General features: G+C 35.0%; 1 protein-coding gene across 1 annotated transcript; it reads right to left on the minus strand.

Annotated features, from left to right (window-relative positions):
• On the minus strand, positions 1-945 carry LOC148584976 (uncharacterized). The gene has a single exon (XM_088517616.1). The coding sequence runs from the start codon at positions 943-945 to the stop codon at positions 1-3; it is 945 nt and encodes a 314-aa protein (XP_088373742.1).
• Between the last annotated feature and the right edge of the window lie 14,411 nt (positions 946-15,356).

A 15,356-nucleotide genomic window follows, 5' to 3' on the forward strand; every position in this document is an offset into this window, starting at 1 on the left:
CTAGTAACACAGGGGAAGAAAAAGGACTCTGGGATGGTTAATAACCCCTAACTCCAATAACTCCTTAACTATTTTCTCAATTTCTGTTTTCTGAAAATACGGATTCCTATAAGGCCTTACACACACTGGCTTAGCTTCTGACTTCAAAACAATTGCATGGTCTTGAGACCTATGAGGTGGTAAACCCTTAGGTTCAGCAAAGATATCAGAAAACTCAGCTAGCAACCCTTCCAATTCTGACCCTTTAGGTACTGTTTCTGTATCCTCCACACTGTCAAGCAATTGTAACATCAATCCTTTTGAATTCTTCTGTATAGAGCTATCCAGCTGTGCCTCTTCCCACAATTGTGGGGCAATCAATCCTTGTAACAAAATTGCTCTCTGCCCCAAAGTAAACTCCATGGTTAAATCTTTGAAATTCCAAGTGATTGACCCCAAGGTTACCAACCACTGAATTCCCAAAACCATATCACAACCAGCTAACATAATGACAAATGCTTCAGCTAGAAAAGAGAATTCCTTAAGCTGAATTTTCAGATTAGTGCACTTTCCTTCACTCAAAACTTCTTCCCCATTAGCCACCTTCACTTTAATCCTTTGGTCACTACATATTGACATCCTAACTTTCTTGCAAACTGAAGAATCTACAAAGTTATGAGTACTGCCACTGTCCACTAAAATCATGATTTTCAAGTTCCCAATCCAACCTACAAGTCTCATAGTTTTTGGATGTTGACTGCCTGTAATAGCATGCAAGGAGATTTCTGGATTCTCCTTAGCATAGCTAACCTCCATCAAATCCTCCTTCTCCAATTCCAAGTTAGGGCTCACTTCTAACTCATCTAATCCTTCCAACAGAAAGAGTTTAGGGTTTTGGCATTTATGCCCATATTGCCATTTCGCATCACAATTATAACATAATCCCTTTTTCCTTCTATCCTCCATCTCTGCCTGAGAAATTTTCTAGATAGAAACTGTGGCTTTAGGAGTTCCTAAGGTTAAATTGTGGCTATTAAAACCCTCACCCCGTGGCATGCCGAGGCTTGAAAAATTTCCACCAGAACCACCATAAGTCTTAAATCTTCTCCCATTTAATACATGTTCTTCCTGAACCTTAGCCAACCCATAGGCTGCTAACAATGATTGAGGCTTAAACATCCTAACAGGAAGCCTGATTTCATTTTTCAACCCTCCCAAAAAACAACTCAGCCTATTTTGATCATCAATTCCTCTTACTCTATTGGACAAAGCCTCAAATTTTTCCTTATAATCATCGACACTAGTGGTCTGTTTCAGTTTAGAAAGAGCCTCCATAGGGTCATCATACCCCGAAGGACCAAATTTTTCTAGCAATGCTTGAGTTAAAACAGTCCAATCATGCAAGCAACCAGACATTTCCATGTCCTGAAACCAAACTAATGCTTTGCCTTCCATATGAATAGAAGCAAGCAAAAACTTCTGATAAGAAGAAGTGTTATGAACTTGAAAGAACTTATTTGCCTTATAAATCCATCCAGAAGGATCAGTACCATCAAATTTAGGAAATTCAATTCTTACTGACCTAGTTATAATAGCCAACTGATCATCCTCTTGCTGATCACTTCTATAAACTCTATCTTCTGCATACTGTCGTCTCGTGTGTCGCTGTGCATGTTGGGAATATCTGCCCTCCATTCTTCCTTTTGGAACTATTGGATTATAATCCTCATAGAAGCCTTGCTGCCAGTGCAACCTTGCATCTCTGTTCCCTAGATAAGGAAACTGCAGAGACTCACCACAATGTTGAGGAAATTGAGATCTTCTCTGCCATGGTGCTGGACCACTTCCTCCAGGTACATCCACTTCCTCTCTTCTATGCCAAGGTACTGCACCATTCCCTCCACTGAAGTCAACTTCTTCTCTTCCACTCCTGTTGCTTTCCCACTGGTATCACCTTCCAGCTTTAATACTTTTGGACTCCTTTGCTATTCCATTATGTCAGTAAGATGAGTAAGTTTGAACATCATTTCTTCAAACTTTTACTCATTAGACAGGTTCATCTCAGCACAAAGTTGTTTTCCTTGGCTCTCAACTCGCTCCAATTCTTTATCATGCTTCTCGAGTAGCTTCCTGATTAGTGCTATATTTTCCGCCATCTGGTTCATTCTAGTACCATCTGCCATTTCTCCTCAGGATTGTGCTGCTCTGATACCACTTGTAGCACACAATTTACTCTTACAAGAAATTAAGAGAAAACTAGTGCTTGGTTGAGGGAATTTCTCTTGAGAAACTGCGAAACAGAGTTTTATTCAAAACTAATCGAACAACTCCTTCTACACTTCAAAACTAGCTAGCTAACAACTTTACAAATGCTAAGCTAATTGATTCCAAAATGTAACTGAATGCTTGCGTACAAATCAAAGAATACAATTCAGCTTTTATATCCATAGGCAGTGTTACAATGGAACTTCTCACAGAGGAATAAAACTCAAGTCAGTTACAACTACAATCAGTTAAGAAGTTGCAGCCAGCTGGATTCCACATGTCAAATACCCAACTGCTCTTTCACTTAATCCCTTACAATTCTGCCACGCACTCCACCTTTATCTCCCCCAGCTTAAGTCTTTCTTATTCTTCTTCCTGCGCACCATTCCCTTTCCTTCTATCAAAATACTTGTGACAAATTATTATAACCTTGAGAAGGGTTTTCACAAAATAAGTTACCAAAGGTCATAACATGTTTGGCAAATCACACTGAACATAAAGGGCTTAACACCCTTCATATCTCATGCTATATAGCAGTAAAACAGTCAAATATGCAATGTAAAGCACCAATATGTTGCCTTTAACGTAAGCAGCAAGTATCAAAACATAATCAAATGTCAAGGATACTTCAACCAAAACAAAATCAGGTAACAATATATATACACACGCAACAATAACATGTAATGTAAAAGCTCAGCTAACCCTAGAGATGGAAAACCTCAGCTTTGAAAAAGACTTTGTTGACAAATTCCTTTGAAAAAAAAAAACGGAAGAGAGAAAGTGAAAATTAATTCAAGAAAAATCCCATATTTACTCATTTTAATTGATGAATAAACATGATAGGGTTTTCCTGAGCGCGAGTATATCCCTTCAAAGGGCTAAAACAGAGAACAAGAAATTGTTTGAATTAAAAGATGAAATAGTTTGAAAAGGCATATATATATTACCAAGGAGGGGGGATAAATAAATAATTGAAAATAAATGAAAATAATGCAGTAGAACCATCCATGTAGGAGGTATATGCAATTAAAATAAACATGATGCAAGATTTTCTAGAGTAAGCGCGAAAATAGAGCGTATAAAAGGGTAAGAGAAAAATAAAACAAATAGATAATGGAAAGATATCAAAGGATTTGATTAATAAGAGTACTTACAAATTCAAACGTAAATTGGAAGTAGTGAGGTTACACAAAAGCATAAAGAATTACAAGTAGAAAGCAGCAGAATGGTTGCAGAGGGATTTCAGGTGTTTAGGCTGAAAGCTTCTGCTTTACAATGAAGAGGACTTATCCTTTTATAGACAGAGTCTAGCGGGTAAATAAAATTACATCAGAAAATTTAACAGTAAAAGTAAATACTGTAGTGTCGGCAAGCACTGTAGTGTAACTGTAGCAAACACTGTAACATCGGCAAGAACTGTGATGAAACTGTCCTGGCAAATGTCAATGAATGTCTGCAGTGTATATATATATATATATATATTGCCTGTTTTTACTTACCCAATGCATATCTGTCTATCTGCTCCGGGTTTATTGATAAGGTGAGATTCTTTAGGTTAGTTGTTTCCAACTGTTCCTATGCCAAGTTGAGAGATGTAAGAAAGTATGGGGAAATATTTCTAAAAACTTAGCAACATATATGTTTGTATCATAGGCCAGAAACCATTAATTTATGAACTAGTATATTTCTCATTCATCCTTGACCCCTTTCTATAAAAATTGGCTCTTGTCCCTGTTCAGAAATATGATCCACACATTTATGCATTACTCTATAACACTGTAGAATTCCTGATGTGAAAAAAAGAAATCATGTATAATGTTGTGTAAAACATTAATTTTTTTTATTTTTATTACATCTAAACACCTTCTAAGCCTTGAAATCGGTCTTCCCATTACTATCATTAACATTTCCTCTTAAAAAAACCCAGAACGTGTCCAAGAAATGGGAAAGCAAAGGTTCTCTTCCTCCAAACCCTTACCAGAAGATTCATCCATATAGTCAATTAACAAGGTTGCAAACTATTGTCTGCAAAAGGAAACAAGGAGGAAGCCTTTCCTTCTACCTTAGCAGAAGAGGCTGCGACATTTTACAGCATATGGGTGGAAATATACTTTACATCCCGGTATAACAAGGAATAAGCGCTTGAAGCAGGCAACTAAGTCTACAAGAGAAGCTTTAGCAGCGTATCCGTCAATATTTGTGCTGTCTAGCCTGAGCTTTTATACCAATCTCATTTTAATCACCTAATTTGACATAAGTAGCCGTTCGAAAATTAATGTCATTGCCTATTTTGCTAAAACATATTTTATATTAATCCATTATAACCAACTAATAGAGCGCCGCAGCCACACAGGTAAGGTAACTCCAGGCAAGGGGAGGAGGGATGGCCGTTGGCTGCCTCCCTCCTCCCCTTGTGCTCTTCGCACTGGGTGCTAGCAATTTATCTGATGCCCCTAGTCTCGTTGCCTCCTCTCTCCCCTTTCTCTGCCGCCCCTTTCCTCTGGTTTGTTTTTTCTCTTCCTTTGCTGCCATGGCCACCTAGCCTTTCTCCACCTTGCCGCTTTCCTCCCCCGCCATCACCCTCTGCCGTGTCTTTTGCTGGATTGGGCTTGGCTATGGATCGGTGCGTCTTTGCCCGATCTATAGCCCTCCGCCCTCCACCTCGACTCATGCCCCACCACCTTGCAAACCAGATCCAACCATGCCCATCCCACCTTTTGCACTGGATCCGTCTCTCCGGCTGTGTTTTGAGTTTCTATTCTCTTCGACTATGGTTCTGTTGTTCGTTTCTGATTTGAGTAGTTTGCTTTCCTTTTTTTGCCTTTTTTTTGCCGTTTATTTTGGTGTGTTGTTATTTTGTTGCTTCTGTTTGTTTGGTACACTTTGTGGGTGCTACTCTTGGGGGATTCACTCAAACTCTCCCCCCTGATTGTTTTGTGTGCGCAGCTGATCTCCTCCGCACCTACTCTGCCGCCCACCGTTCGCTGCCGGGTCTTTTCACGTGTCCCTACCGCAATGAACTTCCAACACCACCTTCCACTTCGGTTTCCGGCCAGCATGCGATCAGCTTCTTTCCGGCTGCCTTTATCCGCATAATGTGTTTTTCCTGCTTTTTCCCTGTATTGTTGGTTTCCTATTGTTGTTTTTCTATTTTTCTCTGTTGTTGCTTGTATTTCCATTTTTTCCCTGTACTTTTTTCTTTCCTGTTTTTTGCTTGTAATAAGGCTCTATCCTCTTTCTTTGATCTACCCATTACTGCTTTGGTCCAAACCTTGGTTGTGGATGTGAATGATATCCTGGCTTTCGAGTCGAGGAGGATGAGTATCAGAACGGGGGTCTTTGCTCTTACGGCCGAGGAATAAACGTTACCTATACATTGGATTATATCTGTTTGGTGCAGATCTTATATTAAACCTGAGAATAGTCATGGGTTAGCGGATGTTTTTGGTTATGGCTGATTGGTATGTTGCTGTAGCTTCGGCTATAATTTGTTTTCAGAGTTTTTTGCTCTGTTTGTAAGAGTTCTTGCTCGCGACTTTTTATCAATGAATGAGTATGGAATGTTTCCCTTTAATATATATATATATATATATATATATATATATATATATATATATATATATATATATTAACCAGCTGAGATAATAATTGAAAGACAGAGTTTTCCTCCAAACTCGGTTAGAGGAACTTCGTCCAACCTAGTCTATAAAAATAACATGTGTCTATTTTTTTAATAACATGTGAGATGCACATGAGTTTTTAGTAAAATATATTTCAACTTTATCCTTTCTATTAAAAAAACATATGCATTTCACATGTTCAACTGACACACACTACAAAAAAAGCTCAATTAGTGACATTTTTGGAAAATGTCACTAATTTGAGACCTTTTACTGTTCAAATGTTAATATTCATAAAATAGAGATGTTTGAACAATAACACTATTCACATGTGACATAGCCTTCCGCGCGTGAATAGTAACACTATCCACGCGTCCCTATTTTACGAATAGAGATGTTCGAAGAGTATGTTACTATTCAACCGTCTCTAATTTTGAAAATATTGGCACTCAAAGTTTGCGTTTATAATAACCACCTACACCCAAAAACTTCAAAATTTATCCTCTTTCACCAACACATAAAAACTAATTATTATTATTATTATTATTTTATTTTTTATTTTTTTAAAAAGTTGGGTGGGTGCTGGCACCTTTAGGGTGGCTCGTGGGCCAGCCCCGACCCCCAATGAGGGTTGGGGGCAACCATTCCTCTAATTTATTATTTTTTTTTAAACAAAAAAAAGTTATTTGAATTTATTTTATTAAAAAAAAAAATAATTTGATTTTTTTTTGTTATATAATATTTTTTTGGGAATTTTTTTTTTTTAATTTTTAATTTTTTTTAAGAATAGCAACATATAAACAGTGCAAAGTATCACATTTCAAAAGGGTGACATGCACACTATTGTCATGTCTCCTTTTGGAAGGGGACATATAAATAGTGTAATGTCACATTGTGGCGGCATTTTCACTGTTCAAACATCTCTAATTTTTTAAAATGTAATGTTTCACTATTCACACGTCCACTTTCCAAGGGTACATTTTTGCAAAAATGTCACATTATAGTGACATGTTCATTGTACGTTCAAAAATCTCTAACTTTTATTCTAGTCACTATGTTTAGGGTCATTTGCAAAATGTCACTATTCGAACATCCCTAATTAAATGGAGATGTTTTTTGGGCTTAAAATGTCACCTTCCACATGTTAATATTTTGCTAAATTTTTGTAGTGACATGTCATTTTTAAATATTGAGTTTGAGCAAATTCCTTCAATTCAGTTTGGAAGAGAACTCTGCTCATAACTGAATCTCTTATTTAATTTTATAATATTAATTAGAAGTTTCACCGAGTACATTCAAATGGAAAAAATGAATGCAACCAGCCTGTTGAATTCATTTCTTCAAGTAAGTATCTAATAGGTTATTTTATCATATATATATATATATATATATATATATATATATATATATATGATGTTTTCTTAAACGTTCTTACTTCTTCTGCGAACACCTCAATGCAATATTCTACTGCAAGTGTACCAGCATTTTCGTTCATTCATAAATAAATAGGAAGGTATATATATATATATATATATATATATATATATATTCTATTGCAAGTGGTAATCCATAGAGAAGGCTACCCAAGAAGTAGAGGTGGGAATCATATAACTGACATCAACAAGAATCCACACTAGATTCAGTAATTCACAAGGATGTGTATCCCTATGAAACATTAATTCAGCTTGTAACTTCAAATCCCTTCTGGTAGGAGGAGGAGAACAGGGGCGGCTCAAGGCCAAGGGGAGCTAGGTGATCGCTTAGGGCCCCCAATTAAATAAGGCCTTCATCTAATAATTATACAATAAATGTTTTTTCTAAAAAAAAAATTAAGGCTTTAATATGGTAAAAACATTAATAGATAGTATCTAATTAAGTCCCCATTTAATAACTGTACAAAAAATATTTTTTCTAAAAAAATATTTAAAGTTATAATATGGTAAAAGTTAATAAACAGTATTTAATTAAGTCCCTAATTATGATAACAATAATTATAGATTAAAAGTTATTATTCATATTCATGAAAGGTTTCTACGGCCATCAATTTTTAGAAAGTGAAAGTCATTATTCATACGTACTAAAGTCCAAGTCCACATCACCAGCAGGCTGCAGCAGATTTATCATTATCCAAATCTGCAGTAGAGTTCAAGTTCTCCAAGTAAGCAGTCAATTTATCTTTCAGGTTGCAGCGACATTATGAGATTCATGACAAAATCACATCACTCTGAGAAAATTGTTGAGACATTTCATAATAAGATTCTTATTTAATAACTATAGTTATTTGATTGCATGCTACAATATATATATATATATATTTTTTTTAATTTTTATTTGATAGCTGTGTACTGTAGAGTAGTTTTTAGTTCATGAAAAACAACCAAAAACAAGAAATATGTTCGCTTAGAAAAATAATAAATATGTGACACTTGATCCCAAGAAAATGATTGCAACACATATTCTTGCAAGGAGGTATAAATATGTTGTAGTTTATGTGAAAGTTTTAAAATGATTAGTTTTATTTACATATTTTTAATGTTTATCTACACACTTGAGTTATTGGAGGAAATCAAATGTTCATATGACAAGTTCAATGAGGGGTGAAAAAGTATATATAGGCCGATATCATTAATTTATGAACTAGTATATTTCTATTCATCTGTAACCAATTTTTTTTATGTATTACTCTATAATGTTTTAGAATTCATGAGAGTTGATGTGAAAAAAAATCATGTATAATGCTGTGTAAGTTTCTCTTCTTTTTTTTTTTTTTTTTTTTTTTTTTTTTTTTTTTTGAGAAAATAGATAATTCATTGATCAGAAGGAGCCGGAAATCTGCCACGCAAAGTTGCGCATCCTGTAAGGATAATGCATGCTTTGCGAGCTTGTGTGCCACCTCATTGGATTGTTGACATACATGAGCCACCTGCCAATCCGAAAGCCGTGCCATCTGTTGCTTGGCATCATGCACCACCACCCCATACCGTCCCCACCCAGTTTCTTCATGTCGTAGTGCCTGGACAACCTCTAAAGCGTCTCCTTCAAAAATAACTCTCCCCCAACGCAGGTTAACGCTGAGTTCCACCACTTGTCTGGCAGCCCACGCTTCAGCTGATGATGGGTCTTGGACATAAGGTCTGGTCTCATAGAAAGTAGATAGCACCTTCCCCATGAAATCCCTAGCCACAACACCAATTCCCATCTTGTTCCTACGTTTATCAATTGAAGCATCCCAGTTGATCAATGTTCGTGAAACCCACTGGAGGTGGTGAGCAGGGAAAAATAATGCTGTGTAAGTTTCACCTGTCAACTAAAAGACAAAAAATAAATAAATAAATAAAGATAAAAATAAAGATGGTAAAATGATAAGGAATATTAAGGATGATATTTTGCTTTATATATTAAAAAGTAATTTTTTGTTTTCCTTTTTTTCTAGTCGGACAAGAAAGAGAGAATGAAAAAAAAAACAAAAAAAAAAAAAACAAAGGTGCGGTAAGCTTTTATTTTTATTTTTCTTTGAAAGTTAAATCATCATAAAATTAAAATTGTCCTTAAGAATAGATCAATTGGCTATGAATCACGCCTCATGAAGCGAAAGTCACTAGTTCGAATCATCATCACCCTCCCCTCCCCTTGTGGACATGTAAATAAAAATAAAAAATAAAAAAAACATAAAATTAAAACTAAATTAGGTTTTTCTTTCACTGTTAGGATAATACTAACTTCCTTACTCAGCATACTTTTTAATTTTTATTAATGAAACATAGTTTAAATATCATCAATCAACAGAGATAATAACTGAACCTACAGTCTTGTGATAATATAGATTACAAAAATCTAAGAGGTTTAATTTAATAATATTAATTTAATGTTTAAATTCATCCTTGTGGTACCAGCATATCAAACTATTCTTTGGGGACATCTATATTTTCCTTCTTAGCAACTTACCTTGTTTGGCGTTACTTAATTACCTCATAATCTTAATTATATTGTTCCTCACACCATAGTTTTCTTATAAATATCATATACAATTTAGTTTAATAAAGATATTGCCCTTCCGGTTTTTTTTTTTTCTTTTTCTTTTTCTTTTTTGGAAGAACCTTAGGGCACTTGCTAGTAGTGAAAGTAGATTGTTATTCTTTTCGTATTTTATATACTACTAGAACCTCCAAATAAAGAGAGCAATAGAGTAAAATGTATGGTACTCTAAACCACCATGTTGACAAAATTAAATTAAAGATCTCCAACCGAAAAAAGCAACCATGGAATATATCTCATCTTTAATATATAAACGGGGTTTTTTCTTCCTATTGTTGTAAATTTTAAAATCATTTCTTTATTAAAAAAAGAAAAGAAAAGAAAAAGAAAACCGCATTATATAAATATAAATATAAATATAAATACATATAAACACCTTTTAAGCCTTGAAATCAGTCTTCCCAGTACTATCATTAACATTTCCTCTTAAAAAACGTAGTATGCGTCCAAGAAATGGGAAATAAAAGGTCCTCCTCCACCAAATCCACCAAATCCCTACAAGAAGATTCATCCATGTCGTCAATTATCAAGGTTGCATACCATGGAAAATCATCATCTCCATTTTAAATTTTCTCAATTTTTTTTCAGTTAGTATATCTAGAAGGGTAAAATTGTCCAAATTTTTTTGAAGTTAAAATTTTGGACAATACTATCCTTCTAAATACACTAATCAAAGAAAATAAGAGAATTTTAAATGGAGAGAATCCTTTTTCCGCATACCATTGTTTTGCCAAAGGAAACAAGGAGGAAGCCCTGAATATAATCAACGAAAACAGTTGGGTCATAGATCAAATCATTCAATATCCGGTAATCCTCGGGCCCAGCTTGATCATGAAAAGGCCCAGGCCCAATAAGGATTGGGGCAAGCAGTCCAAGACCCATGTGAGCTGAGACCCATGTGATCCGAGCCCTACATGTCCGAGACCCCTTTAGCCGAGACAATAAAGTCCGAGATTAACTCAGGACATACGAGTCTCGGTAAAGGGAATAACTTAGATATCTTGGAAGATACTGCTGTTAATAGATAAGTGATCTTGTTTATTCAAAAGCTACCATATCTATTTACAGTCCAGATCATCCATATATCAATCAAGATACGCCAGTTAACATCTAAGATCATGAAGGCGATCGAGTTCTACTCGGACGCTCTAACTTAGCATGGCCTAAAAGCTATAATGCTTATCTCCTGATCTTAGGCCACTGAGATCACGGAACAGCTAACAAACATGATCCCTCATTTGAATGTTTGTATAGCAAATATCACGGGATAAGATTCCTGAACATGTGGGAAATCAAACTCTCTCCCTGCCTATAAATACAAGTCATGTTATCAATGCAAAGGTAATCGCAACTCTTGCTATCTAAGCTTTGTGGTTGTTGCTAATATCTTTTCTTTTTCCCATTCTGACTTTGGCATCAGAGTGTTCCCGCCGACTCACCCCCGGTCTCTTCGATCCTTCTTTCTTCTTTGTTGTGCAGTCAAATCACTCATGTGTTGATCAACTCAGACTCAGCAGGCGTGCCATGTCATCATCAGGAAAACTGTGCATCAATAGTTTGGCGCCGTCTGTGAGAATTGATTTTCATCAGTTCTTACTATTCACTAATCTAATATGGTGACTACTCGCTCTACTGCAGGAGCCTCCAACGCACCACCACCACCCAATCTAGCCGAGTTCATGAGGCAAATGACCGAGTCCATGAAGGCTCTAACGAAGCAGAATGAAGACCTGGCTATAAGGCTCACAGCTGCTGAAGGCTGCAATAGCCAGAGGGACCAAGAGCGCGAAGAAAGGCGAGTGAAGAAAGTCGAAGAAAGACGTGAGAGGCAAAGACGTGCGGACATCCGCGATGGGAAACGGATTGCCGGTTCGCATCGCGACAAAGAAACAAGTTCAGTTCAAGCCAGCCATCATACTACTGTCCAGAATGAAGAACGTAGCGAGCCGGAGAACCCGGAGAGGTCTCAGCAAACTAGGCCTCAACGAGACCAACATCATCAAGACGACCACCATGGCCAGAATGAGGGCCAGATGAGTGCGGACATGGAGGATCTTAAAAAGAAGTACGAAGAGTCACTACAAAAAATGGGCAATCTTTTGACGTGGCAAACAATATCCTCTTTTTTTTTTTTTTTTTGATGTGCCACAACAAATTTTTTTTTTACGTGTCAAAAGTGGCACATCAACATTTACTGACGTGTTGAATATAACACGTCAGGATTTACTGACGTGCCAATATTTGACACGTCAGTAAATTTGAATTCAATTTTATTTTAAAACTTTTTATTTAAATAACTTAATAATTTAATATTTACTGACGTGTCGAAGTTCAACACGTTAGCAAATATTGACGTGTCACTTTGACACGTTAGAATTTCTTTTAATTTTTTTTATATCATTTTTTTTTATATTATATATATTTCATCTAACTTTTGTTTGTTATTAGGAAGGATTTTAAATGAAAATGAGACTCAAAATGTTTCAAAATCTTTATTAAATAACTCTATTGTTGCTCTTGGCCTTCCGATCCGGATTTCCTTGATTTATTATTCTCCATTCGCTTAGAATAGAAATTAAAAAAATTAAAATCTGTTTTCTGCTCTATGTCTTTTTGTTTTTTTTTTGTTTTTGCATGAAAAAACACTATTTATTTGCAGATAAAACAAAGAAAGATGAAATTAAATTGTCGTTGCATCTACTTGGTTTTCTTCTTCATGAATTCTTTCTTCCTCATCTTCTTTTTCTTCTTTTCTTGTCAATCAATCGGACCATTTTACAAAGCTGTTTTAGTGTACAACAAACAGTTATATATAATACAGGCATGATGACAATTTGATATTTTCCTATATATATATATATATATATATATATATATATATGCACGTTAATAAATTTTTATTTAGTATTAGATCAGTGTGGGTTAACCACATCTTACTTATTGAGTGAGTTAATATCTTCATTCATCTTATTTACTCTTGTTGATGATTTTCACCGTCACCTTATTATTTAGTTTGAATTTGCCAAAAAAAAAAAAAAAAAAAAGATAAAAGAAATTATGACATGTCATAATTATTAGCACGTCATAATTTCTTTTATCTTTTTTTATTTATTTATTCTTATTATATCATGTTTATTATATATATATATATATATATATTCTTGACGTGCCTATGTGGCACGTCAGGAATGTGCCTTGGGAAGGTCAGGCCTATCGCCCATGCCTTCAATTTTTATTTTTTTATTTTATTATATATATATATATATATGTTTCTGACGTGCTAAAACTAGCACGTCAAGAAAAAAAATAGTGGGACATTCAACTTAATTTTCCCTCTTATTTCCATCTTTTATTATTTATTCTTTCCCCATATATACTTTTCTTATTTAATTCCAAATCTTCTTTCCCTCTCTGAATCTCCCTCTTCTCTCTCAATCTCTCTGCACGGCAGCAGAGTTAGAAGAAAAGCAGATCAAGAAGAAGAAAAACAAAAGGAGAAGAGAAGATCGAAGAAGAGAAAGTAGAAGAAAAAAAAAAAAAAAAAGGAGGTGAGAAGAAGATCGTGGAAGAGAAATTTTTGATTTGAAGAGAAGAAGATCGAAGAAGGATAAGGTTTATTTTTTTATTTCGGTTTTTGATTTTTTGGGTTTGGATTTTTGAAAATGGAGGAAAGAAGAGAGAGAGAGAGAGAGAAAATGGAGGAAAGAAGAGAGAGAGAGAGTGAAATGGAGAAAGCAAATTAAAAAAAAAAAAGAAAAATTATTATTTTTTAATAATTTTAAATTTCCTAACGTGATTTTTTTTTTTTCAATTAAAAACATTTACTGACGTGTCAAAATTTGACACGTCAGAAAAATTTTCTGATGTGCCAATTCTGACGTGTTAAATTTAACACGTCAAAAATTTTCCATTTCTGACACGCATAATCTTAACGCCTGAGACACGCCAAAACCGACTCTTCAGGAGGATTTTCTGACGTGTCAGACCACCTGACACGTCAGAAAATATAAGTCGGCAAAAATTTTGTTTTTTGTAGTGCTAGCATTTCCATGATAGAACTCTACCTATTAGGACAACAAAAAAGGGATGAGGATTCCTTGCTTCTAGATTGCTTGAATTTATGTGAAATTTAGACAGTCTAAGATGGGGATTTAGAGTCCAACTGCCCGAGTAAGTTAGGATGCGGGACATATATGTCTGGGGCCGGAGGGCCTCACAACTAGTCTCTTTGGCTATCTAAGTTTTTATAAAATTCAAGCAGCCTAATAAGTAATAATAGGGAATCACAATCCCTGAACAATGGGGGTTTAGAGGGGTTCACACAAACACGAAGGATTGTATGTGTTGTAACGCCCTCAGCCTGTGAGGGTTAAGTTTGTTAACCTTAAAACTTCAAAACCACTATGATGTATGTCATGAGAAAACAATATTAACAGAAGCAAATAGTCACACATTAAATATTTGTCCTAATATAATTTAAATACTCACAATGGTTCTCCATTTTTGGCCTAAGATTTGTAGATATTAAAATCATAACATAAGCTTCGCAAATAGGAGCCTTTACTCTAATACCACTTTGACACAACACTGATGGAAAACACAGTAGGAGGCAAGAACAACACAATAGGAGGCAAGAAAATACAAGAGTTACAAATGATAACAATAACACTCCTAACACATATCTATTACTCCAGACATGACATAAACCAACTCCAGACATGAAAGACTTCTTCAACATTAGCTTGATCATGCATCTGGGTGGATGTTATCCAGGACTAATCATGATAAATTATTGGAATTTACTGGTTCAATGTGGATATGTTGTTGTACATCAAACTGAATGATTTGAGTGGTTATGTATTCACCTATCGTGAGACTAACCATGATGAAGTATTGGATTTTATTAGATATTATTCAAAATAAATAAATAAATAAATTTGGGGTTATTATTTTATGAATTGTAACAATTATACTAAGGTCCATACGGATGATAACTTTGCCCTATCGGTAAATTATTATATGGTAGGATGCTTGGGACGATGAAGAAATTGGTTAGATACTTTGCACTTGGTTGTCCAATCTTATCCTCTCAATAGCGGGTCATTTTAAGTCTTTGTACTTAATTATTTTGCTTTATCATGCGTAGCAGTCCATTTTTTTTTGTATTGCAGACTCTAGCACATAATTCTGACAAAAATAATGCGTAAGAGTTCATTATGTGTTAAAGACTCTAGCATGAAATTGAGATAAAAAATAATGTGTAAGAGTCAATTGTGTGTTACATACTCTAGCATGAATTTGACATAAAAAAATAATGCGTAAGAGTCAATTATGTGTTGCAGACTCTAGCATGAAAGTAAGATAAAAAAAATTAAAAAAATTAAAAAAAAATAGTGCGTAAGAGTTCATTATGTGTTAGAGACTCTAGTATGAGTTTGAGATGAAAATAATGTGTAA

Source organism: Corylus avellana, chromosome 6 (assembly GCF_965113065.1).
Source record: "Corylus avellana chromosome 6, dhCorAvel1.hap1.2, whole genome shotgun sequence".
Classification (NCBI taxonomy): domain Eukaryota; kingdom Viridiplantae; phylum Streptophyta; class Magnoliopsida; order Fagales; family Betulaceae; genus Corylus; species Corylus avellana.

Bases quoted from the DNA above. Each gene is read 5' to 3' on its own strand.
- LOC148584976 (XM_088517616.1), bottom strand. From the start codon at position 945: ATGGAGGATAGAAGGAAAAAGGGATTATGTTATAATTGTGATGCGAAA.